This window comes from Entelurus aequoreus, linkage group LG20 (genome assembly GCF_033978785.1).
Source record: "Entelurus aequoreus isolate RoL-2023_Sb linkage group LG20, RoL_Eaeq_v1.1, whole genome shotgun sequence".
Lineage (NCBI taxonomy): Eukaryota > Metazoa > Chordata > Actinopteri > Syngnathiformes > Syngnathidae > Entelurus > Entelurus aequoreus.
Genome location: NC_084750.1, coordinates 36132952 through 36159041, shown reverse-complemented (window position 1 = coordinate 36159041; position 26090 = coordinate 36132952). Strand labels below are relative to the sequence as shown.

Sequence of the window (26090 nt, the reverse complement as noted above, 5' to 3'; positions counted from 1 at the left end):
ATAAATTATATATATATATATTTTTTTTTACTGTTTACTTTTAACACAATAATCTCGAGATCAACTTCAGATCTATCTGTCAATTATAGGTTTTATGGTTGTTTATGTTTTTTGTTTGTTCGTTTTAGGCCCTTCTTTAAAAAAAAAACAGCTCGTTTTTTTACATGGCAAACACAAAATATGCAACATTTTCCCCAAAAAATGTCTCAAAATATTTAATGTGACGTAATTGGAGCCTTGAACAGGTCAATAATTCATAATGACATTGATTTTGATTCATTATTATTTTTTAAAGAAAGAAACAGCCTGCATGGCAGCTTTGTGTGATTAGAGTAAACATTGCAACATTTTCTTGTTACATTTCACCTGTTTGCTCTTTTGTACCATTTTTTATGTTTTTAATTGTTTTCAATCGTATTTTTAAAATTGCCCGTGGGGCCATTAAAAAATGACCTGCGGGCCGCAAATGGCCCCCGGGCCGCACTTTGGACACCCCTGCCCTAGTGTGTGAATGTGAGTGTGAATGTTGTCTGTCTATCTGTGTTGGCCCTGTGATGAGGTGGCGACTTGTCCAGAGTCGCCACTCTGCATTTGTACCGCCCGAATGCAGCTGAGATAGGCTCCAGCACCCCCCGCGACCCCAAAAGGGACAAGCGGTAGAAAATGGATGGATGGATGGATGCTTGTCTATGCATGGTGCAATCGTGTGTGCGCAATGTATATTGGTTGATTTTTTATTTTATTTTTGTAACTTTTGCGGCTGTGTGAAGAAGTGGTGCTGCTGGAGTGGCAGCTGGTTGCATCAGCTCTGCTCTTTTAATGTATTTAATGTCCTCTGTGTTCTGTGATGTTTCCCTCTTACACACATGTTGGTGTGCTACGGCTATTGAGGATTTGTTTTCTTCCTTGCCCTCAGTCTGGACCCCTTCTCCATTTGCTTTAATGAAATGTTTTTAAACATTATGCTTTTTGAAACAGTTCAACACAAAAATATATCAACACGGTTTTAAAGAGAATTACAAAAATAAATACCTATTTGGTAGGAATACAGAATTTGTATTCCTGCTTTCGGAGCACTTGCATGTGTGGGAGATGAGCTACACGTCCATGTTTAGATAGCAATAACACAACGTTGTTATTATTACGATCATGCTTAGACTGTCAAAAATGTTAGGTGTTTCTGATGTTTGTGATATTCTATACCGTATTTTTCGGAGTATAAGTCGCTCTGGAGTATAAGTCACACCGGCCGAAAATGCATAATAAAGAAGGAAAAAAACATATATGTCGCACTGGAGTATAAGTCACATTTTCTGGGGAACTTTATTTGATAAAACCCAACACCAAGAATAGACATTTGAAAGGCAATTTAAAATAAATAAAGAAAAGTGAACAACAGGCTGAATAAGTGTACGTTATATGACGCATAAATAACGAACTGAGAACGTGCCTGGTATGTTATTGTAACATATTATGGTAAGAGTCATTCAAATAACTATAACATATAGAACATGCTATACGTTTACCAAACAATCTGTCACTCCTAATCGCTAAATCCCATGAAATCTTATACGTCTAGTCTCTTACGTGAATGAGCTAAATAATATTATTTGATATTTTACGGTAATGTGTTAATAATTTCACACATAAGTCGCTCCTGAGTATAAGTCGCACCCCCGGCCAAACTATGAAAAAAACTGCGACTTATAGTCCGAAAAATACGGTACTTTACATGTTGTACATGTTAATGGCATTCATATCTCTGCATGACAATGTTTTAACCTGCTCTACCTATGTATTAATAAAATGTAATATTCAGCCTGTTAAACATTCTGTAATTGCGGACTATCAATCAGAACAGGTTATAAAAGAATATATCAGAGCGATGATGATATTGTGTAGTAAACTGTAATTACCCGATATGGGCTGCAGTGGCAGTCATGCCTGCAGGATTAAACCTAGTCTCAGTGGTACTAAGAAAAAGACGAGATTGTTCAAAGACAATCTTCTTCCTTCATATCGCCGCAGCCATTACAATACACTTCATTTCAATCTGCAAGAAAACATTCATTTAGGTAGAAATATCCCAGAATGACACGAACAGCATGATTGTATTACATATTGGTTAGACCGTATGTGAAGCATAGCGCTTTTATTGTGAAGCCGCCAACTACGTGTATGTGATTGGTATGAGAAAAGACTTATGTTTTGACGAAAATCTCCAAAGAAGTGACTTCAAACTTCCTCTCTACCATCTCTGTTTCTGCTGAGCTTGTTGAATTCCAACTTACTAAACAATTTGAGTAAAAAACGAAATTTTATGTTAACACACTCAACTGTAATCCAAACACTCCTCGTCTCTACAATCAGTATTGCGCTATACCATCGTTCTGAGATTTGCACAGGGTCCCCCTTTCTTTGTGCAGTTCTACTAGCTTTTGCCAAGCTTGTGGTTCAACAGTAACTGGACGCCATTACACATTTCCCCAACCTACAGAACGGGCCGAGTGTCAAAAACGGTAATCACGCGTAAATAAAATTATCGCCGTCAAAATAACTTAGAGTTAACGCATTATTGCGTTAACTTTGACAGCTTTAGTTAATATTGAATAAAAAACACATGTAAAAAGTAAATTCATCATTACTATAGAGATGATTGCATTATAATCGTATTAACACTGAAATAAATTTAAAAAGGTTAACATTATTACAATATATCTTATTGCATAACAACTGTCTGATTGCTGTGAATAACCCAAAAATATAGTCTCTGAACATCATAATATCCTAGAATCTTACCAGCTATTGCTCCTCAAAAAACATAAATCCAGTTAAATACTTATTATATATATCTGATGTTTCAGCATCAGTTGGACTCATTTTTACAACTGCCCCTTTAAAAGCACAAATATAGAAATTATACCTGCAGTGTTTCACAACTGCGACAGCATTCTTCCTTCCAACATAGCAGTCCATAAATAGTTTCAGCCCATGGCTACAGATCACACATTTCACACAGTCTTTATGTATATCAGATACAATAACTGCACACTGGAGGATTCCACTGCTTTTATTACTGGAGGCAGTTTTCTGTCAATCTAGTCTTCCTCAGTTGATTCAGCTGACCCCCAGTAAACCTCCTTTTCCTCCGCCTTTCATTTGTAAACAGGCGCTTCCTCGCAGCCATCTCCCTGCTCTCAGGCTCACCTAAATTTAGGTCAGCATTCTCTAAAATACTCCTGAAAGTTTGATAAGCACACTCTTGGTGGTTGGGGTGAATATTAAATTGGTAATTTGAGATTTGCAGATGATACATTTAAAATACTCATCGCCAGAGGCCCCATGTTACTCCCTATTTAGCCTTTCTATTATAAACTCAAAGATAATACATTTCAGCATCGACTTTAAGAGTCAATTTAGTACACTGGCTATTAGATATATTTTATACATATCGTATGGCTATGGTATGGTACTTTAAAGTTTGTACAATCTGAGAGGTATACTTTTGGGCCTGGTATACAGTATTCATATGCATACATTTGTTTATACATATGTATTATGTCTGTTTTGCACCTACTACCAGAAAGGGTCCACAAGGAGAAAGGGTGTAGAGTACCGTATTTTTCGGGCTATAAGGCGCACTTAAAATCCTTTCATTTTCGCAAAAATCAACAGTGCGCCTTATAACCTGGTGCGCCTAATGTACGGAATAATTCTGGTTGTGCTTATCGACCTCGAAGCACTTTTATTTGGTACATAGTGTAATGATATGTGTGACCAGTAGGTGGTAGTCACACATAAGAGATACGTGTAGACTGCAATATGACGCCAGTAAACAACACCAAAACTTTAAATGTTCCATTGAAAATAAAGAACATTACACACAGCACTCAAAAATCTGTCAAAATGTTTTAGTACGACTTTAAAGCCGCACCGCTTGATGGATTGTCGGCCCATTACGGCTACCGTAGTCAGAGATACAAGTATTACTATGGTGTGTGGATAAGGACTGCAAAATGGCACCCATTAGCAGACATATTATCTGGCGTTTTGTTTCGCAATATTATGCCAAACCAACTTATCTTACCTTCTGGTACCTGCTGATGTGTATTTGAGATCTGCATAAGTCCTGAAAATGTGCGCACATCCGCCATTGTAGTGTATGGCGATGCCGGAGTCTATAAGCTTCTTCTTTTTCACTATCTTCTTGTTATGGGACATTCACCCTCTGCTGTTGCCATTTATAATATAAAGTAGCGTAAAGTTCTAACTTATATCTCGCTATGGAAGCGCTGAAACATACCGGTGTAGTGGGTTTACATTATTCAACCACAGAACTTTAATTATTAGAGAGTTCCGGTCGGACGGTTTTTCACGGGACACATTTCCGGCGTCGTTGAGCCACGGATGAGGAGATGCTGCTCTGTTATTGATTTAAGTAAAGTCTGAATGTCATTAAAACAGTTAGCTCCATCTTTCGACACTTCTTCCACACCCGTCCTTGCACGCTACACCGCTACAACAAAGATGACGGGGAGAAGACGCTGCCGAAACAAAATACCATTTTTATAAGAGCAAAGAGGAATGAGTCTTTTGTAGAAATAACTCCTCTGCTGTTGCATGGAGAGGATGTGAAGGAGTGTCCATGATGGAGACCAGTTTGTTCAGTAATCTTGACTCTTTTCGACTCAAACCACTCCAGCTTCCGTCCAATAGTGCCAACACCTTTGACAAGTTTATAAATACTGTTATTTTCCTTGGCTTTGTGCGCTGTCCCCTGGCAGTAGATGGCACTTGCTACTCCAGACTGGTAGAAGATGTCCATCGTCTTGCTGCGTTTATTGAATGATTTGTCCCTACTCAGGAAATACACTCCTCTCGTTCCCGTTGTTATACACAGCGTCGAAGTTGGTGCTCTAGTCCAGTCCGCCCATGGAGTGTACTCCGCTCTGCTATCCGGGTGTCCTCCAAAAGGATGGTAAGTGATGGGTTAATGCTGGTCTTGGTCCTGTTCTTAGTTCTGCTATTGTTAAGTAGTTGATTCCTGCGTCACCAGCCCACAAAGCTCTTCATCAGTTTATACAGTACAGGCCAAAAGTTTGGACACACCTTCTCCTCATTCAATGTGTTTTCTTTATTTTCATGACTATTTACATTGTGAAATAACTGAAAACATGTTTTATATTCTACTTTCTTCAAAATAGCCACCCTTTGCTTTGATTACAGCTTTGCACACTCTTGGCATTCTCTCGATGAGCTTCAAGCACACCTGTGAGTTGAAAACCATTTCAGGTGACTACCTCTTGAAGCTCATCGAGAGAATGCCAAGAGTGTACAAAAAAAATAATCAGAGCAAACTGTGGCTATTTTGAAGAAACTAGAATACAAAACATGTTTTCAGTTATCTCACCTGTGTTCATTCATAGTTTTGATGCCTTCAGTGACAATCTACAATGTAAATAGTCATGAAATTAAAGAAAACGCATTGAATGAGAAGTTGTGTCCAAAATTTTGGCCTGTACTGTACGTAATGTGTATATATATATATATATATATATATATATATATATATATATATATATATATATATATATATATATATATATATATATATATATATATATATACATACTACCGTTCAAAAGTTTGGGGTCACATTGAAATGTCCTTATTTTTGAAGGAAAAGCACTGTACTTTTCAATGAAGATAACTTTAAACTAGTCTTAACTTTAAAGAAATACACTCTATACATTGCTAATGTGGTAAATGACTATTATAGCTGCAAATGTCTGCTTTTTGGTGCAATATCTACATAGGTGTATAGAGGCCCATTTCCAGCAACTATCACTCCAGTGTTCTAATGGTACAATGTGTTTGCCCATTGGCTCAGAAGGCTAATTGATTATTAGAAAACCCTTGTGCAATCATGTTCACACATCTGAAAACAGTTTACCTCGTTACAGAAGCTACAAAACTGACCTTCCTTTGAGCAGATTGAGTTTCTGGAGCATCACATTTGTGGGGTCAATTAAACGCTCAAAATGGCCAGAAAAAGAGAACTTTCATCTGAAACTCGACAGTCTATTCTTGTTCTTAGAAATGAAGGCTATTCCACAAAATTGTTTGGGTAGTATATATATATATATATATATATATATATATATATATATATATATATATATATATATATATATATATGTATATATGTATATGTGTATATGTGTATGTATATGTGTGTGTATTCCTTCTCCTGTGCAACCTCTAGACACGCCACCATCAATGTCCCCTCTAATTTTTCATGTGCGTAAGCAAACGCAAAAACTCCCTGAGAATTCAGTGGAGCACATGTGTGCAACATCAGGTGTGCACACCTGTTTCAAACCTGACATCATAACAATTTAAATGTGGTATTATAATAATTAAATGACAGCAGTCATTTCCATGATATTACTTTATAATATAAGTGGTTTGGCCCACTAACAATGAAAATAACAATACATTTGTGTGTTTCCATGAGCTGTGTATTAGTATTGAATATCCGGGTGGAGGTCAGATCACATTTAGTTCCCCTTAAAGTACCAGTGTAGTTGAAAAACAAGTTGACTCTATATTGAAGCTATTATCATATATGTTTGATTCATGACAACAAAATACTTCCATATTCTACGAATAAATAAATATGATCAAAGTAGTATCAATCTCACGGAGATCCCCGAGCCATGTTGATAGATAACGAGGAAGCCAGTCACTTGACATTGGGCTAGGAACCAAAGATCCCTTCTCCATCAACAACAATGCCGTTCGAGCAGGCTTTGTGAGAGCCAACAATGATTACTTTGGGAATAAATTTGTTCCAGGACCTTATATTTTTGAGCCTGAACACAAAGAGGATGAGCAATAAGTTTTAGAAGCTGCCTGCTACCCGGATGCAGCTTTATTGTGACAGTAGAATCCGCAACATTGCTCGGTGGTAAACATACAAACTATCCATATTAAACCAGAATAAAACAAAAAGTGTAATATTTCCACTCTCACTGGGATGGAGACCGACAGGACGCTCACATAGTTCTGTTTAGATGAAGATTCAATCACAATCCTAATGAAGGGTTAAAGAAAAGTTGTTGCAACAATTGGGGATGTGAAGGTCGACCAACCTGTCGGTTCATGGCCACTTTTGTCTACTACCAGAAGAGAACTGCATGATTTATACCGTATAATTTACTTTTAGCAATTTTGAGATGAAGCAAAAGCAGCCGCTAGTTAATAGTGTGTCAACAATAGCAGAGTAAGCTAGCATTAGGTCACTGCTATCAATGCGTCTGCTTTGGTGCTTATAATAACAGTATCACTCATATTTGGTTCATTTTGAGGTCACGACATGTGAATGGAATATTGTTGGCAGTTTCTGGATGTTTTTAGAGAGTACAAGGATCACAACAGAAGACCCTCGGTCTGTTGACTCAATTGTTAGCTATGTATTCGCGATTTTGAATGCATAACTAAAGCCGAGCATCTCAGGCAAATCATATAGTTGATGTAGATGCCCATATCGGCTGTTCAGATTTACTTTACAAAAGAGAAGTGTAGGATACTTCTCTTGTTGCCTTATTTGTATTTGACTTCATTAAATGTATTTATATTATCATTTGGTGCAGCCGGGCCGGAGCAGTTTGTGATATTTTAAACAGTGTTTTGACATACTTTGTGGATTGTAAATACAGTTGGATATGGTTAAATGGATACAATGAAACACAAATAAGCATATAAAGTCAACTTGTTTTTCCACTTTACTGGTATTTTAAAACATTATCATTTTGCACAATTAGATGTAGGCACGGGATAAAGTGTGCATTTCTGTAACTATTTGTCTGTAAAAATATAATTTCATGAGCACTTTTGTAATCTAGTAACAGCATTTTGTGATAAATAACCATAAATTAACATTCTTAATAAATGTCAGTAGAATAAGCACACATCTGATTGGGGAGTCAGAGTGTAAGGACCTGGAATTTACACTCTGTGTGGTGTTGGAGTTGTCCGACTTCTTGTTTGGCCATAAACGCATCAGTGAGTGTGTGTGTGTTGGCGCTAGTGAGAAATGACGAGCGGGTGCTGTTGATATGACAGAGGACAGAATTGGTTTTGGCTTGGTTGGTACGGCATAAAATTAACAGTTTTGCTAGATGCGTTTTTTACTAATATTTTTGGTGTGGTTAATAAAGAGTTGTTCTCAATTAAGTGATCGATGTAAGTTCCTGCACTTTCTTAAAGCGTCTTGACAGACATTATAAATGATAAATGATAAATGGGTTATACTTGTATAGCGCTTTTCTACCTTCAAGGTACTCAAAGCGCTTTGACAGTATTTCCACATTCACCCATTCACACACACATTCACACACTGATGGCGGGAGCTGCCATGCAGGGCGCTAACCAGCAGCCATCAGGAGCAAGGGTGAAGTGTCTTGCCCAAGGACACAACGGACATGACTAGGATGGTAGAAGGTGGGGATTGAACCCCAGTAACCAGCAACCCTCCGATTGCTGGCACGGCCACTCTACCAACTTCGCCACGCCGCCCCTATTACAATAATAATAATAATAGTGTTGACGAACATTGCTTTATCTCTTGTGACAACCTGTCACTCACAGTTGCATTGCAAAATCATACAGAAAAAAATATATGTTTATTTTGTTTAGAGTTCAGATTGGATTTGATTTTGTGCGGGGTGTAGATTTGCTGTGTGCAGAGGATTCGTGAAGAATGCAAAATTGCCTTAGAGCAGGGGTGTCAAGGCAAGGCAACTGTATTTGTATAGCGCTTTTCATACACAAGGCAAACTCAAAGTGCTTCACAGACAACGAAGTGAAATGAAAGAAAATAAAAGCAAAATCAAAATGCAGACAATAAAAATAAAAACAGTGCGGACGTTAAAAGTTAAAAGATTAAAAGATTTAGCTGAAAGCTAAGGTGAACATAAAAGTCTTCAGTCTAGTTTTAAAAGTAGTCAGAGTTGGGGAGAGTCTGACATCTTCAGGAAGTTTATTCCAGCTATTTGTTGCATAGTGACTGAATGATTCGATGTCAAAATGGTGATGTCAAACAAATTTTAGATCGGGGGTCACATGGAGAAAAATCCACTCTCAAGTGGGCCGGACTGGTAAAATCACGGCACGATAACTTAAAAATAAAGACAACTTCAGATTGTTTTCTTTGTTTAAAAATAGAACAAGCACATTCTGAAAATGTACTAGTAATAGTAATAATAGTATTCTACTTTAATGTGTCGTTATTTATACTTCCCAAATAAATTATGTGATAATGTTCATCAGTCAACTCATTGGTGTTAATTTTCAATTTATCAAGATAAAAAAAATATAGCCCTGATATATTATTGTTTTCATTTCGATGTCCCGCCCTCTAACGTTTGACCAATTACAAAGTCAGTGAGTGTGTCACATCCAGGTTGCCGGTTACGCACCGCCATCTTCGTCTAGCTACTGCCACTGGTAAAGTTACTAAACATGTCAGACCTTAGTAAATCTAAAAGGCGTCGTTACGATTCTCAACTTATTTATGACAAAGCCAGGAACAAAACGAGGATTTGTATTGGGGATGCCTTTGAAAGATGGAGACGATTGAAGGCGGGCAATATTTTCTCATCTGACACCAAACTTGCTAATTTCCTCATTGATAGGTAAGTCAGGCATTTATGTTCTCTTATTTGTAATGAATGGACATGGACATTTTGTATGAAAACTATATTGTCCAATACAGTCTATGATCTTGTCTAACAAAGCTAGTATGTTCGTGCAACGAATACTTAGTGTGATGGTTATTAGCTCCTAGTGTAATGCTTGGCATGCTAGCCCGGTCAATGACACATCGACATACAGGCTAATGGGGGAAATATATGCCTGTTAGCCTGTATGTGGATGTGTATTCGAACTGACAGGGCAACCTATCTTTTCGACAAATAAAGCCTATGTGGAATACTTCAGAAATCTCTCTGTTCTGAGGGGAAACAAACTGGGGCTTAGGCGACAAGTAGTTAATGATATAGAAAACAGTGAATGCTAGGGCACTCATCTCAAGCTGGTTCTCACTCAGTGTTACTTGGATGGTATTGGAAGCAATGGTGGAATCAGAGACCTGGCTCGAGCGGTACCTCCACTGCCATCCAAGTGCCTCCAAAAGCATAATGCAGCAGATAGATGACATCATCATCCACACCAACATGGGGCCAGTCGGAAAACCGCAGATGGTCCAGAGCACATGTGGTAGGTAGTACAGTAGGTGAGCCCGAACCAGTCTCTCCATCACCTATATGACAAGTGATGTCATCACGTGTCAGTGGTGGTTGAGATCGGATGGGGTGGCGTACCAGTACCAGGCAGGAGGTTTCCAATAGAACGGTCACCTTTTACTGCACCAGCTGTTGGCTTTAGGACCTTGGGACTGATGAGATCCGGTCATGCTGACTGGGTTTGTTTGACTTTCTAAGGTTGTCTCCTCAATTGTTCAGCTGTCAAGTGGGGCGATTTCCGTCCTTTTGAGGATGAGGGGGTGGCAGCTCGTAAAGGAAGGGATGTATCGAAAGTATCAAGGCAAAGTAGGGAGGAACAGAAAAGGACAGTGGGTTAAAAAAAATAAAATAGCCAGCGTGTTTTAAAAAGTCTTATCCAGCTTGGCGATTGTCCTTTGAGGCCCATATTTTCCCATTCTGCTGGAGTTCACTTCCACCGTTCGACAATCAGACTCCTTGGCGGTTCTTATTCTCCCCTTGAGTGGACCCTGTGTCTTGTCTGACAACAGATCTGAAATGTTTTTGTTTTGGTTGAGTCGTCATACTGGTCACTGGTATCATGTTTGTGTGCTCACAAACAAGACAATCTATTACCAACAGCCAGATCGTTCATGAATGGCTGCCTGTCCTGTACAACTGTGGATGGGAAACATTTGTATATCTTAGGTTACTGCGGAATGTACTCGTGTCCTTTTGTTGAACAGCTAAAGGTCAGGTCTTCTGGAAGATTTCACAAGTACCATATTTTCCGGACAATAAGCTGCACCGGTATATAAACCGCACCAAGTACCTCAGGGATCAATACTTAGATCAAAGTTGTTCAATCTCTATATAAATCCATCCATCCATTTTCTACCGCTTGTCCCTTTCGGGGCTGCGGGGGGTGCTGGAGCCTATCTCAGCTGCATTCGGGCGGAAGGCGGGGTACACCCTGGACAAGTCGCCACCTCATCGCAGGGCCAACACAGATAGACAGACAACACTCACACTCACATTCACACACTAGGGTCAATTTAGTGTTGCCAATCAACCTATCCCCAGGTGCATGTCTTTGGAGGTGGGAGGAAACCGGAGTACCCGGAGGGAACCCACGCAGTCACGGGGAGGGAACATGCAAACTCCACACAGAAAGATCCCGAGCCCGGGATTGAACTCAGTACTACTCAGGACCTTCGTATTGTGAGGCACATGCACTAACCCTTGTTCCACCGTGCTGCCCCAATCTCTATATAAATGACATTTGTAAAGTTACAAAATACTTAAAGTTAGTGCTATTTGCAGATGATACAACTGCGTTTTCTTCAGGAGAGAGCACACAGAAGCTAATACAAATAATAACAGAAGAAATGTACAAATTAAAAAGGATTGACAAAAACAGACCACGGTCTGAAAAGGGGTAGGATTAAATAAGCTCTGCTTCTTCCTACTCCTTTTCGGACGTGCTGTAATGAAACAACTGGAAATATGTGCTGAATTACATTGTATCGTATGCATGTTCGAAATAAACTGAACTGAAAACTGAACTAAATTGTAATAGATGTTTTATATATATATATATATATATATATATATATATATATATATATATATATATATATATATATATATATATATATATATATATATATATATATATATATATATATATATATTTATATATATACACACTACCGTTCAAAAGTTTGGGGTCACCCAAACAATTTTGTGGAATATCCTTCATTTCTAAGAACAAGAATAGACTGTCGCGTTTCAGATGAAAGTTCTCTTTTTCTGGCCATTTTGAGCGTTTAATTGACCCCACAAATGTGATGCTCCAGAAACTCAATCTGCTCAAAGGAAGGTCAGTTTTGTAGCTTCTGTAACGAGCTAAACTATTTTCAGATGTGTGAACATGATTGCACAAGGGTTTTCTAATCATCAATTAGCCTTCTGAGCCAATGAGCAAACACATTGTACCATTAGAACACTGGAGTGATAGTTTCTGGAAATGGGCCTCTATACACCTATGTAGATATTGCACCAAAAACCAGACATTTGCAGCTAGAATAGTCATTTACCACATTAGCAATGTATAGAGTGTACTTCTTTAAAGTTAAGACTAGTTTAAAGTTATCTTCATTGAAAAATAAGGACATTTTAATGTGACCCCAAACTTTTGAACGGTAGTGTATATATATATATATATATATATATATATATATATACATATATATATATATATATATATATATATATATATATTAGCCGCACTGGACTAAAAACACAGATACATGTTGTGAAATGAGATATTTACATAGATAGATTTTGTAAATGTGTATTAACATACATTAATTGTATTCAAACCGTACCTGTAACACAAAAAAACAGCTGATCTAACAAAATAGAAAAGTAACTGATGTCTTTATTCATCCTTTATCAGATGAAAGAGATTGTATCCTTTTTTCATAAGGTTCAACATGTTTAGCCGGACCACTTTTGTATAAGCCGCAGAGTTCAAAGCTTGGGAAACCAACGTTATTTATTTAAAACTGGTCAATGGTAAAACTTACAGCGTTGGTCTCACTCGCGTGAAAGCATTGTCGATTGCGTAAGTTAACACCAGGAGCGGGCGCCCCTGCATGGGCCAACTTCTGCAAAAGGGAGCCCCGACTTTATAGCAAAAGGGCAGACAAGTCCAATGGGTTAATGAGTCCAAAAGTGTTCACAAAGGTGACATGAGGGGGATTTTGTCAAAAGAATGTGTAGCTAAATACACTTGTTTTAAATAAAAAAATATTCATATCTGAGGCCAGTTCCTCCTTTTTAAGACTTAAACCTTTGAACCATTATTTCTTCAGCCGTTGGATCAACAGCTTAAACTTGGGGTTTGCAGCCGGAGTCATGAATCTTTCAGCCTTGTGCAAGTGATTAGACCGGGGGTCAGCAACCCGCGGCTCTCGAGCTGAATGTGGCTCTTTAGTGCCGCTCTAGTGGCTCCCATTTTTTAAAAAAGGAACAAAAATGGAAAAAGATGGGGGGGAAAAAATAATGTTTTTGTTTTAGTATGTTTTTTGTTTGAGGACAAACATGACACAAACTTTCCCAATTGTTAGAAAGCCCACTGTTTAATATGTTTGTGTGTACACTACCGTTCAAAAGTTTGGGGTCACATTGAAATGTCCTTATTTTTGAAGGAAAAGCACTGTACTTGTCAATGAAGATAACTTTAAACTAGTCTTAACTTTAAAGAAATACACTCTATACATTGCTAATGTAGTAAATGACTATTCTAGCTGCAAATGTCTGGTTTTTGGTGCAATATCTACATAGGTGTATAGAGGCCCATTTCCAGCAACTATCACTCCAGTGTTCTAATGGTACAATGTGTTTGCTCATTGGCTCAGAAGGCTAATTGATGATTAGAAAACCCTTGTGCAATCATGTTCACACATCTGAAAACAGTTTAGCTCGTTACAGAAGCTACAAAACTGACCTTCCTTTGAGCAGGTTGAGTTTCTGGAGCATCACATTTGTGGGGTCAATTAAACGCTCAAAATGGCCAGAAAAAGAGAACTTTCATCTGAAACTCGACAGTCTATTCTTGTTCGTAGAAATGAAGGCTATTCCACAAAATTGTTTGGGTGACCCCAAACTTTTGAACGGTAGTGTATGCTTCACTGATGAGAGTATTTGGTGAACATCGTTTTGTCCTACTAATTTCGGCAGTTCTTGAACTCACCATAGTGTGGACTGTGAGCAAACAGTTTGTTTACATATAAAATCTTCCACTCCTCTGTCTCATTTTGTCCACCAAAAGTTTTATGCTGTGTGTGAGAGCACAAAAGTGAGCTTTATTGATGTTATTGACTTGTTGGAGTGATAATCAGGCATATTTGGTCAGTGCGTGACAGCAAGCTAATCGATGCTAACATGCTATTTAGGCTAGCTGTGTGTACATATTGCATCATTATGCCTCATTTGTAGGTATATTTGAGCTCATTGAATATCCTTTACTTTTATCCTCTTTGTATATAATTTAGTTTTGCATGTCTCATGACATGTATTGACTGCATCTCAGATAGTTGTTTGTGTGTCATGTTGTTCCAGACCACAGCAAACAGTACCTAGCTTGCCAAAGATTGTAATAAATCTATTAAAAGAAGACAGCCTGCTGTTTCCTTTAACTCGGACACACGCATCTATACCTTTGGCCATTCTAAGCCAGTAATTTCCAGGAGTTATCTCACCTTCTGAGTAGCCTATTATTTACTAATGGTTTCTAATGTTGTAAAAATGTGTTGAATAAATATTATTTTACATTTCTGTCAACGAAGATTTGCTTCAGCCTGCGACACATAGTCATTTTGATAGTAGGCTATTATAGCTAATATAGACACTTACATCATGTGTTTCCTTCATTATAAGACTTATATAGGAATTTTCATTTTTTGCGGCTCCAGACAGATTAGTTTTTTTGTATTTTTTGTCCAATATGGTTCTTTCAACGTTTTTCATTGCCGGCCCCTGGATTAGATGCACCAAGGCTATTATCAATGTCCCCAAAACAACAGATGATAGGCAGAAGGAAGGCCAGATGTGGCAGCTGAATAAGTGTGTGTGTTTTTTCAAACGAAGTTCAGGACAAATGTGTGAATTTAAATGTGTATTTGCTAATATTCTAACATATACAACAGGATCTATACTGTAAATGCATACAATGTATACAGTATGCATAAGGTGAAGGTGCTATTGTACTTTAATGGAAGCTCTCGCATTCATGGAATAATTAATCAAATGGTAATTTATTTAAGAGTACATGATTCAGAAAGTGCCGCATGCGAGCACCCACTCGCACACCCTGGAAGTCATTCGAGCTTTTGATTTTTCAAAGACTCTGAAGCTGACTGGCCCACATTGTGCTGCTCAACACACAGCATATTAACACAACCCCATTCACAGCCCTTCATAATCCTCTCCACAGTAACAAATCTCTCAAAGGTTGGCAGCATACCAGAGCTGCTGCCATGTTTCCTCTCTCTCCCATTACTCTATTTTACTTACACACTCTCACACACACACACACACACACACACATACATATAGACTCATATTTATATTTTTTGCAAATATTGCAATTTTGTCCATCCACACCTCACACCCACAACACTCCTTCATTTTCAGTCTGTAGTTCCTCATTCTCTTTGTCTCAAATGTTCCCCGACATGAACAGTCAGCAACACCCATCTGGAAATTCACAGAGGGGAAAGTGGAGGGAACGGAATCCACAGCTGTGATTTATGAATTATTGGGATGTTTTCAAGAAGAGCGGAGTGACTTTTGTGTAAATGTAATTTTGGTAAAAAAAAGCAGTTAATAATGCCCTCTGATTCATAAATTCAATAAAGAAGTGTAGTTGGAAAAAAAAAAGAATCAATCAAAGTGTATTTATATAGCCCTTAATCACAAGTATCTCAAAGGGCTGCTCAAGCCACAACAACATCATCGGCTCAGATCCCACATCAGGGCAAGAAAAAATTAAACCCAATGGGATACAATGAAAAACCCGATGAGTGGTCCACCCCGGGTGCCGACTTTGAACAGCTGTGGTCACCTAATAACCTCTCCACGCAGGAGAGGGGGGAAGAGCAGAAAAAAGACGTCAGATCAACTGGTCTAAAAGGGGGGGGGGGGGGGTCTATTTAAAGGCTAGCGTATACAAATGAGTTTTAAGATGGGACTCAAATGCTTCTACTAGAATAGATGTGAGGTGCTGCACTGCAAAAAGTCAGTGTTCAAAAACAAGAAAAAAAAATCAAAAATGAGGGGTATTTTATTTGAACTAAGCAAAATTATCTGCCAATAGAACAAGAAAATTTGTCTTGTCGAGACTTTCCAAAACGAGTAAAATTAGCTAACCTCAATGAACCCAAAAATACCTTAAAATAAGTATATTGTCACTAATAACAAATGCACTTTTCTTGGTAGAAAAGACCTTTTTGCTTAATATGTTGAAAAATATTCTTAAATTAAGTAAATGCTAGTGCCATTATCTTGACATAATGATATGCGCTCGGCATCATGATTTTTTTTTCATGCTTGAAGAAAGAAATTATTACTTTAAAAAAGTAGTTTTATACTTGTGAGTGTTGATGAAACAGCTTTGCCACAGTTGATATTCTAGTTTCAAGCATGTTTTACTCAATATAGGTTATAAAATCTCAGCAACAAGCTGTAATATCTTACTGAGATCATTTAGGACCAAAACCCTTAAAACAAGTAAAAGACTAACATAAAATCTGCTTAGTGAGAATAATTATCTTATCAGACAGAAAATAAGCAAATATCACCCTTATTTAAGATATTTAATCTTACTTAGATTTCAGTTTTTGCAGTGTGTCATTGTTCCTCTTGGGTTACCAATGGCAAATGTTCCATGTTTGCTCACACACAAAGGTTTTGCTTGTCTCACCACGTGGGTCAATAAATATTATACTTCTGTATAGGGTGCACCGGATTATAAGGCGCACTGCGTCTATTCAGGTCTATTTTGAAATAAAATTTACACTAAACGGGGGATCATATTATGATTTTTTTTTTAAATATATTTGAAACACTTCCTTGTGGTCTACATAACATGCAATGGTGGTTCTTTGGTCAAAATGTTGCATAGATTGTTTTACAGACGTCATGTACGTCTGACTATGGTAGCCGTAATGCGCCGACAATCCATCAAGCGATGCGGCTTCGTAGCTTACGAAAGTCGTACTAAAACCTTTTGACAGTAATGTTCTATATTCTCAAAGAAACATCAACGTTTTGGGCTTGCTTGCTAACCTGTAATTGCTTGAGACAAGTCTTTTATTGAACAAGCGTCAGCCTGGAGTACACAGGTATCTCTTTTGTGTGACTGCCATCTACTGGTCACACTTATCATTACACCATGCACCAAATAAAAAAGTTTTGAGGTCCATAAGCACAAAACTAGAATTATTACGTACATTAGGCACACGGGGTTGTAAAATCAAGCAATTAGACATGGAGAATGTTTCTACAAACATTTGTGAAAGAATGGGCCGCTCTCAGTGATTTCCAGCGTGGAACTGTCATAGGATGCCACCTGTGCAACAAATCCAGTCCTGGAATTTCCTTCCTCCTAAATATTCCAAAGTTAATTGTCGGATTTATTATAAGAAAATGGAATAGTTTGGGAACAACAGCAACTCAGCCACGCAGTGGTAGGCCACATAAACTGACAGAGAGGGGTCAGCGCATGCTGAAGTGCATAGTGCAAAGACTTTCTGCACAGTCAGTTGCTACAGAGCTCCAAACTTCATGTGACCTTCCAATTAGCCAACGTACAGTAAGCAGAGAGCTTCATGGAACGGGTTTCCATGGCCGGGCAGCTGCATCTAAGCCATACATCACCAAGTCCCATGCAAAGCGTGGGATGCAGTGGTGTAAAGCACGTCGCCACTGGACTCTAGAGCAGTGGAAACGTATTCTCTGGAATGATGAATCACGCTTTTCTATCTGGCAATCTGATGGACGAGTCTGGGTTTGGAGGTTGCCAGGAGAACGCTACATTTCGGACTGCATTGTGACGAGTGTGAAATTTGGTGGAGGAGGAATTAGGGTGTGGGGTGGTTTTTTCAGGAGTTGGGCTTGGCCCCTTAGTTCCAGTGAAAGTAACTTCGAATGCTCCAGGATACCAAAACATTTTGGACAATTCCATGCTCCCAACCTTGTGGGAACAGTTTGGAGCGGGCCCCTTCCTCTTCCAACATGACTGTGCACCAGTGCACAAAGCAAGGTCCATAAAGACATGGATGACAGAGTCTAGTGTGGACGAACTTGACTGGCCTGCACAGAGTCCTGACCTGAATCCGATAGAACACCTTTGGGATGAATTAGAACGGAGACCGAGAGCCAGGCCTTCTCCACCAACATCAGTGTGTGACCTCATCAATGCACTTATGGAAGAATGGTGGAAAAATCCTATAAACACACTCCGCAACCTTGTGGACAGCCTTCCCAGAAGAGTTGAAGCTGTAATAGCTGCAAAAGGTGGACCGACATCATATTGAACCCTACGGGTTAGGAATGGGATGGCACTTCAAGTTCATATGCGAGTCAAGGCAGGTGGAAAAAATACCTTTGGCAATGTAGTGTACCTTTTGGTTTGTACACTTGTCATCTATATCATCCATATCTTATAATTAAACAAATGAAATAGCCGTGTCATTTACGTCTCTACATGACAACACACACAGTCGGAGCCGTCGGGCTTGGTCGCGACTGTTAACGACCCCAACACCCCTTTTGTATACTTTTATCGTGTGTTTGGGCTGTGCATCATTGTGACTTTGTGTGTGTGTGTGTGTGTGTGTGTGTGTGTGTGTGTGTGTGTGTGTGTGTGTGTGTGTGTGTGTGTGTGTGTGTGTGTGTGTGTGTGTGTGTGTGTGTGTGTGTGTGTGTGTGTGTGTGTGTGTGCGCGCGCGCGCGTGCGTGCGTGCGTGCGTGCGTGCGTGCGTGCGTGCGTGCGTGCGTGCGTGCGTGCGTGCGTGCGTGCGTGCGTGCGTGCGTGCGTGCGTGCGTGCGTGCGTGCGTGACTCTAATGCACTTTGTGGGGCGATTTAGGTGAACAGGGTTCTGCAGTTTGTTATTAGAAAATCTCTCATCCGTGTCTCTAATTAAGATGCATAGCATCTCCCTGAACGTCAGCGCAGCTAATTATCAAACAATGTAGTGCTCACCAGATATAAGAACTGGCAGCCTCCGTCGTCATGTTACTAACCTATTACTGCTGCAATTACCAGGCGTCTGTCATTCGCCTTGTTATTTCATTGACATTCTCTTTCTGGTTATTTACTAATGCCTGTCTGCGTTTATTTCCCCTTTCTAATGTTCTCTTCTGGATTTCTTCCTCTGTTCTCTCTCCAGGCTACGGCTTTGTTGATTTTGACAGCCCGGCTGCAGCACAGAAAGCCGTGTTGTCTCTCAAAGCCACGGGAGTGCAGGCGCAAATGGCCAAGGTAGGCTGCCAAACTGCTTCCTTGTGTGCTATCATTAGCACCTTGTTACACACACACACACACACCTCCATCCGCTTGTTTAAAAAAGGTATACGACTGGTGATATGTCTTTGAGTTCCACAGCGGAAGCAATGCAGCACGCATTACACAAAGTGCGTACTGTGCATTTTTCCGTAACAAACTAAGCATAGACTGTGCTTCTGTGTTTATTTGCTGACACTGTCTGCTGACAGGTGGAAATCACAACTTCTAGCGAGCCGATGCACGGGTGACGTTATTATGATTATATCGTCGTCACGTTATCAGACTGAAGACGCACAGGCTGCAAAGTTAGTCGTAAGCTGTTTGTTGTCGAGTTGAGTTTGGGTTTATTTGGAACGTGCACGCGTGCAACATGATACTTCACAATCTCCAGTTTCTCTATTCAACACGTTCGAAAAGGAGTAGGAAGAAGCGGAGCTTATTTAATCCTACCCCTTTTCCTTTACTTAGCAGTTGCTAAAACATGTGTTCACTTCCTGTTCTCAATTTATTCACAATATACTCACTTACTAATAACATTAAAAATAAGTTAAAGTTCATATGGTGAGATAAATAAGATTATCTAGAACAGTGTTTTTCAACCTTTTTTGAGGCAAGGCAGAAAACGTTAAAAAAATGAAAGTCCACCAGGTCGTTGTGCCTTATTTTGAGTTTCTTTGTGTTTTCCTGTGTGTAGTGCTTTAGTTATTGTCTTGCGCTGTTATTTTGGTGGCCCTTCCTGTTTTGTTGGTGTTTTCCTGTAGCAGTTTCATGTCTTCCTTTGAGCGCTATTCCCCACACCTGCTTTGTGTTAGCAAGCAAGAGTATTTAAGTTGCTGCTATCCTTCTTTGTGTGGACATTGTCGATTGTCATGTCATGTACGGATGGGCTTTGTGGACGCCGTAAGTTTTTGCTGTCGTCCAGCATTTTGTTTCTGTTTACTTTGTAGCCAGTTCAGTTTTACTTTTGTTTTGCATAGCCATTGCCTGTTTCTTTCCCTTTCCCTTTTGTTAATTTTTGGTTTAACCCCAATTCTTCGGAGTTTGTACTGGCTCCCTGTTCATTTTAGAATTGATTTTAAAACCTTGCTGTTTGTTTTTAAAGCTATACATGGACTGGCACCTCAGTATATCTCAGACCTCATCCAAATTTACACTCCTGCGCGCGCTCTGAGGTCCGAGAGCCAGCTCCAGCTCGTGGTGCCCAGGACGAGACTTAAAACCAGGGGAGACAGGGCCTTCTCTGTGGTCGGCCCTAAGCTCTGGAACACTCTGCCCCTCCATGTTCAAACTGCTTCCACAGTGGAGTGTTTTAAGTCTCGTCTTAAGACCCACTTTTATTCTTTGGCTTTTAACACTACGTGAGTTGTGTGGTCTTCTGTCCTCTGTTGTCCTCTGTGGTTTTTTTTATAAATGTTGATGTCTGTTTTACTGTTTTAATTGGTTTTACCCTTTAAAATCGATTTTAATCATATTTATTTTTATATTGTTTTTGTATTGGTTTTCTATTAATTTATTCTTTGTTTTTATTCAGTCATTTGTGTAGCATAATATTGTTTTTAATATTGGCGAAGTTGGTAGAGTGGCCGTGCCAGCAATCGGAGGGTTGCTGGTTACTGGGGTTCAATCCCCACCTTCTACCATCCTAGTCACGTCCGTTGTGTCCTTGGGCAAGACACTTCACCCTTGCTCCTGATGGCTGCTGGTTAGTGCCTTGCATGGCAGCTCCTGCCATCAGTGTGTGAATGTGTGTGTGAATGGGTGAATGTGGAAATACTGTCAAAGCGCTTTGAGTACCTTGAAGGTAGAAAAGCGCTATACAAGTATAACCCATTTATCATTTATTATTATAACATGGCTGTGCAGCACTTTGGAAACATTCTTGTTGTGTAAATGTGCTATATAAATAAAGTGGATTGGATTGGATTGGATTTAAGCATTACATACCTTTTTATTTACCTTCACGCTGCCTTCCGCTGTGCTCTGCATATTGGGATCACAACAAACCATCCTCGTCTCACCCGACACTTTCCGACTTTTACAAAGCAATTAACTACCTGCTGCCACCTACTGGCATGGAGTATTACGTTGTTACCCTGCCGAGTTCTACACAGCACAGACACTAAGCAACGGCACATTATTTGCAGATTATAATTATTGATTTGCAAAAAATATTTTTTGAACCAATTAGGTGAAGTTGCATAATTTCCCACGGCACACCAGACAATATCTCACGGCACACTAGTGTGCAGGGGCACAGTGGTTGAAAAACACTGATCTAGAAAATGAATGGATGGATGAAATATATTCAGAATGTTGATCATGGTTCTTCTTTGTACTTTGTAAACACTTTAAGTTTGAAGAGTTTCTTGAAGTGGATCATATTAGTACATTGTTTGATTTCTTTGCTTAATCCATTCCATAATTTAATTCCACATACTGATATGCTAAAAGTCTGAAGTGTTGTACGTGCGTACACGTTTTTTTAATAACATTTTTCTCTAAGATTATATTTCTCCTCTTTTGATGAGAATAATTGTTGTATATTCTTGGGTAGCAGATTGTAGTTTGCTTTGTGTATAATTTTAGCTGTTTGCAAATTCACTATGTCGTGCAATTTCAGTATTTTCGATTCAATGAGGGTATGAATGTTCTCTATATCCAACATGATGTATTATGTATTCTAACTGACCTTTTTTGTAATACTGTTAATGAAGGAAGTGTACTTTTGTAGTTGTTTCCCCATATTTCTACCCAATAACTCAGATATGGTAACACTAGTGAGCAGTAGAGAATATGAAGTGATTTTTGGTCTAGAACACGTTTTGCTTTATTCATTATTGACGTGTTTCTTGCTACTTTATGTTGTATATTTTTTACATGAGATTTCCTGTTTATTTTATCATCTATTATTTTACCCAGAAATTTGGTTTCATTTACTCTTTCAATTTATATTCCGTTAAAGTTGTCGCTTTCATGATTTAAAACATTGGCAAAAACGGTATTGCGCTTTACATTTGTGTATACAAAGTGGTTGTGTAACCATGAGTCTGGACAGCAGTGTGACGAGTGGGAATTCAACTAAAATGCCTCGTTTTACAAGCTTCAAGAGGTAGTCATCTGAAATGGTTTTCACTTCACAGGTGTGCTTGAAGCTCATTGAAAGATTGACAAGAGTGTGCAAACCTGTAATCAGAGCAAATGGTGGCTATTTAGCAGAAACTAGAATATAAAACATGTTTTCAGTTATTTCACCATTTTTTTGTTAAGTACATAACTCCACGTGTTCATTCAAAAAAATACTCTTCTCCCGGAAACCGGATGTTGTGATGACAAATCCACTTTTGTCGGCGGACATAGCAATTAGTCGCATTTAAGTCTCATTCAGATCGTATTCAGGTGGGATTTCTGTTTCAACTGCAGTCACATTTGATTCCAATGGAGTTTCGGACTAACTCATCAGGGTCTCTGCAGGTTTCAACAAGCCAAATTTAAGATGTTCTAAGACTTTTTTTAAGACCATAATGAATACAATGTATGACCCATTTCACATCGATACAGGCAAACAAGTACAAAAGACTTGAAGGAAAATTGGAGGCCCGGAATTGCTTGCGAAGTATATGAATTCATTCACAGCTCTTTCACATTGGAATACAAAACGCTTAACCGAACTAAAAACACCAGAAACCTTTTTGTTGTGAACCAAGATTTGTTTGGAAGTCAAAATGAAAAAATTGCCGAACTATAAATTCTGAGCGTGCAGCACAGTTAGTTCCGCTGTGTAGTTGTGAAGTGAAGTGAATTATATTTATATAGCGCTTTTCTCTCGTGACTAAAAGCGCTTTACATGGTGAAACCCAATATCTATGTTACGTTTTAAACCAGTGTGGGTGGCACTGGGAGCAGGCGGGTAACGTGTCTTGCCCAAGGACACAACGGCAGTGACTGGGATGGCGGAAGCGGGAATCGAACCTGGAACCCTCAAGTTGCTGGCACGGCCACTCTACCGACCGAGCTATGCCGCCCCAAGTTACGTTATAGCGTCCTCAAAAATCAAAACATTTCAAAGCGAGATTAAAGTTTATGCATGTTTTAAATGAAAGTAACGTCAATAGATTGTTAAGACCTTTCAAAATCATATTTAAGAACTTTCACGAGATTTTGGGAGCATTTAAATTTTCAAATTATTGGTTTTAAGACTTCACAAGACCCCGTGGATACCCTACCCCTGATGTGGCCTGAATCTGATACAAAAAGATCAGATTTGAAGCACTTTGGAGTGTTTAGACAAATCAGATTTGGTGTGCAGTGTAAACGGGGCCTTAATTTTCCACATATTGTGTTATTCCCTCAGTTGATTGTCGATACACAAAATGTGCAAAAAAGGCCAACTGGACATCACGACGTGATCAAAAAGTTCCCTTTGCTTTTTCGAAAGACGTATGATGAGCACGGCTATTCCTCATGCGCTACACTGCAAAAACTGAAATCTAAGTAAGATTCAATATATCAAATAAGGGTGATATTTGCTTATTTTCTGTCTGATAAGATAATTCTTCTCACTAAGCAGATTTTATGTTAGAGTGTTTTACTTGTTTTAAGGGTTTTGGTCCGAAATGAACTCAGTAAGATATTACAGCTTGTTGCTGAGATTGTATGACCTATATTGAGTACAACATGCTTGAAACTAGAATATCAACTGTTGCAAAGCTGTGTCATCAACACTCACAAGTATAAAACTACTTTTTTAAAGTAATAATTTCTTATATCAAGCATGTAAAAAAAAAATCATGATTATGTCACAATTGTGTCTCATATTAAAACAGATGACAGCCAAATGGACTTTGCTGTTTTACATTCAATGAAACAATAGAAAATACGTACTCATATAGTAGTACAGTTGTTATTAGTGAGAATATACTTATATTTAAGGTATTTTTGGGTTCATTGAGGTTAGCTAATTTTACTTTTTTTGGAAAGTCTTGACAAGCCACATTTTCTTGTTCTATTGGCAGATAATTTTGCTTAGTTCAAATAAAATACCCCAAATGTTTGTATTTTTTTTTTCTTGTTTTTGAACACTGACTTTTTGCAGTGTATAGACGAGTATGCAAAGTCTCCATGTCGGCCGCATTAAAGCAATGAATATGCTGATAGCTTTGAGTGATTCTTCTCACTGGAGATGCTGTGCATTTGATTTAATCTCGAAATCCTGGCCCGCCTCCTTACGGAAAAGAAATAGCGATGAGATGGAAGAGGGACGACGACGACGACGGCGGCGCCGGTGAAGATGACAGACTTGATGATAACAATGAAGGTGGCAATTATTTTGATCAAATGGGATCGGGTGTGAAGGCAGGAGATGATCGTCTTCACAGTGCTCAGGTGTGCCATTTCTGTAAGGTGCCATTTAGCTCTTTCCTCTCCCCGGCAGTGTCCTTCTTCTAATATTTATAAGAGGTCGGCTTCTCTGAATACAGATAAGATGTCTCACTCCTCCGCCACGTCTCATTTTAAGACCATATTTGGCATTGCTCCTCGTTCATCGGTCAATATGTTCAGAGTAGGGGTCTTCTGCACCAATATTGGAGCGCTGGACATTTCAAGTGTTTGCATGTGTATTTTGTTTGCAGTGTGCACAAGTGTCCTGTGCTATAACACCCTGCTTTTATCTCACTTAAGAGAGACATTATTGAGTAGTTTGCTTTTATAGACTCCCGTTGCATCTGTGTAATACCTCCACCAGCTATATGTCCTCACTCGTCCTCTACACTCCATCCTCTTCTACATCGACCCACTTCTTTCATGCTTACTCCCACGCTGCAAGCAATGTACTTCTTATCCCTCATGCATTCATCGGTCAAAAATTCTTGGTCATTTGCGTCTGGGGGTTGGACCGTAGTTTGTTTACATGTATAAGTTTCTTCGACGATGCCAGAGAAAGACATATTTTATGCCATTCAGTTTTTGTCTCATTTTGTCCACCAAACGCTTTATGCTGTGTGTGAAGGCACAAAGGTGAACTTTGTTGATGTTATTGACTTGTGTGGAGTGCTTATCAAGCATATTTGGTCAGTGCGTGACTTCAAGCTAATCGATGCTAACATGCTATTTAGGCTAGCTTTATGTACATATTGCATCATTATACCTCACTTGTAGGTATTTTTGAGTTCATTTAATTTCCTATGTCCTGTGTATTTAATGTATATCTACATGACTTATGACATATTAACTGTATGTAATATTGCCTGCATTTCTGATAGTGGTTTGGGTGCCATGTTGTTCCAGACCACAGCAAACGTAACCCAGCTTGCAAAGATTGTAATAAATCCATTAGAAGAAGACAGCCCGCCGACACACACACCTTTGGCCATTCTAACACTGCAAAAAGTCAGTGTTCAAAAACAAGAAAAAAAATACAAAAATCAGGGGTATTTTATCTGAACTAAGCAAAATTATCTGCCAATAGAACAAGAAAATTTGGCTTGTCAAGACTTTCTAAAACAAGTAAAATTAGCTAACTTCAATGAACCCAAAAATACCTTAGAATAGGAATATTGTCACTAATAACAAGTGCACTTTTCTTGGTAGAAAAAAAAGAGACCTTTTTGCTCAATATGTTCAAAAATATTCTTAAATTAAGGAAATGCTAGTGCCATTATCTTGACATAATGATATGCGCTCAGCATTACATTTCTTGAAACCAGCAAGCTTATACTAAACACTAATTTATTGTTCTAAATGGAAAGGC

The 26090-nt window shown here is 38.8% G+C and overlaps 1 protein-coding gene across 2 annotated transcripts in view; it reads left to right on the top strand.

Moving 5' to 3' along the window:
- The window catches only part of rbms3 (RNA binding motif, single stranded interacting protein), a 589803-nt gene that overhangs the window by 86188 nt on the left and 477525 nt on the right, over nucleotides 1-26090 (top strand). For both annotated transcript variants that reach the window (XM_062030027.1, XM_062030026.1), the window contains exon 3: nucleotides 19227-19318. In XM_062030027.1, the coding sequence (XP_061886011.1) occupies nucleotides 19227-19318 (92 nt within the window). The remainder of the gene's footprint in view (nucleotides 1-19226; nucleotides 19319-26090) is intronic.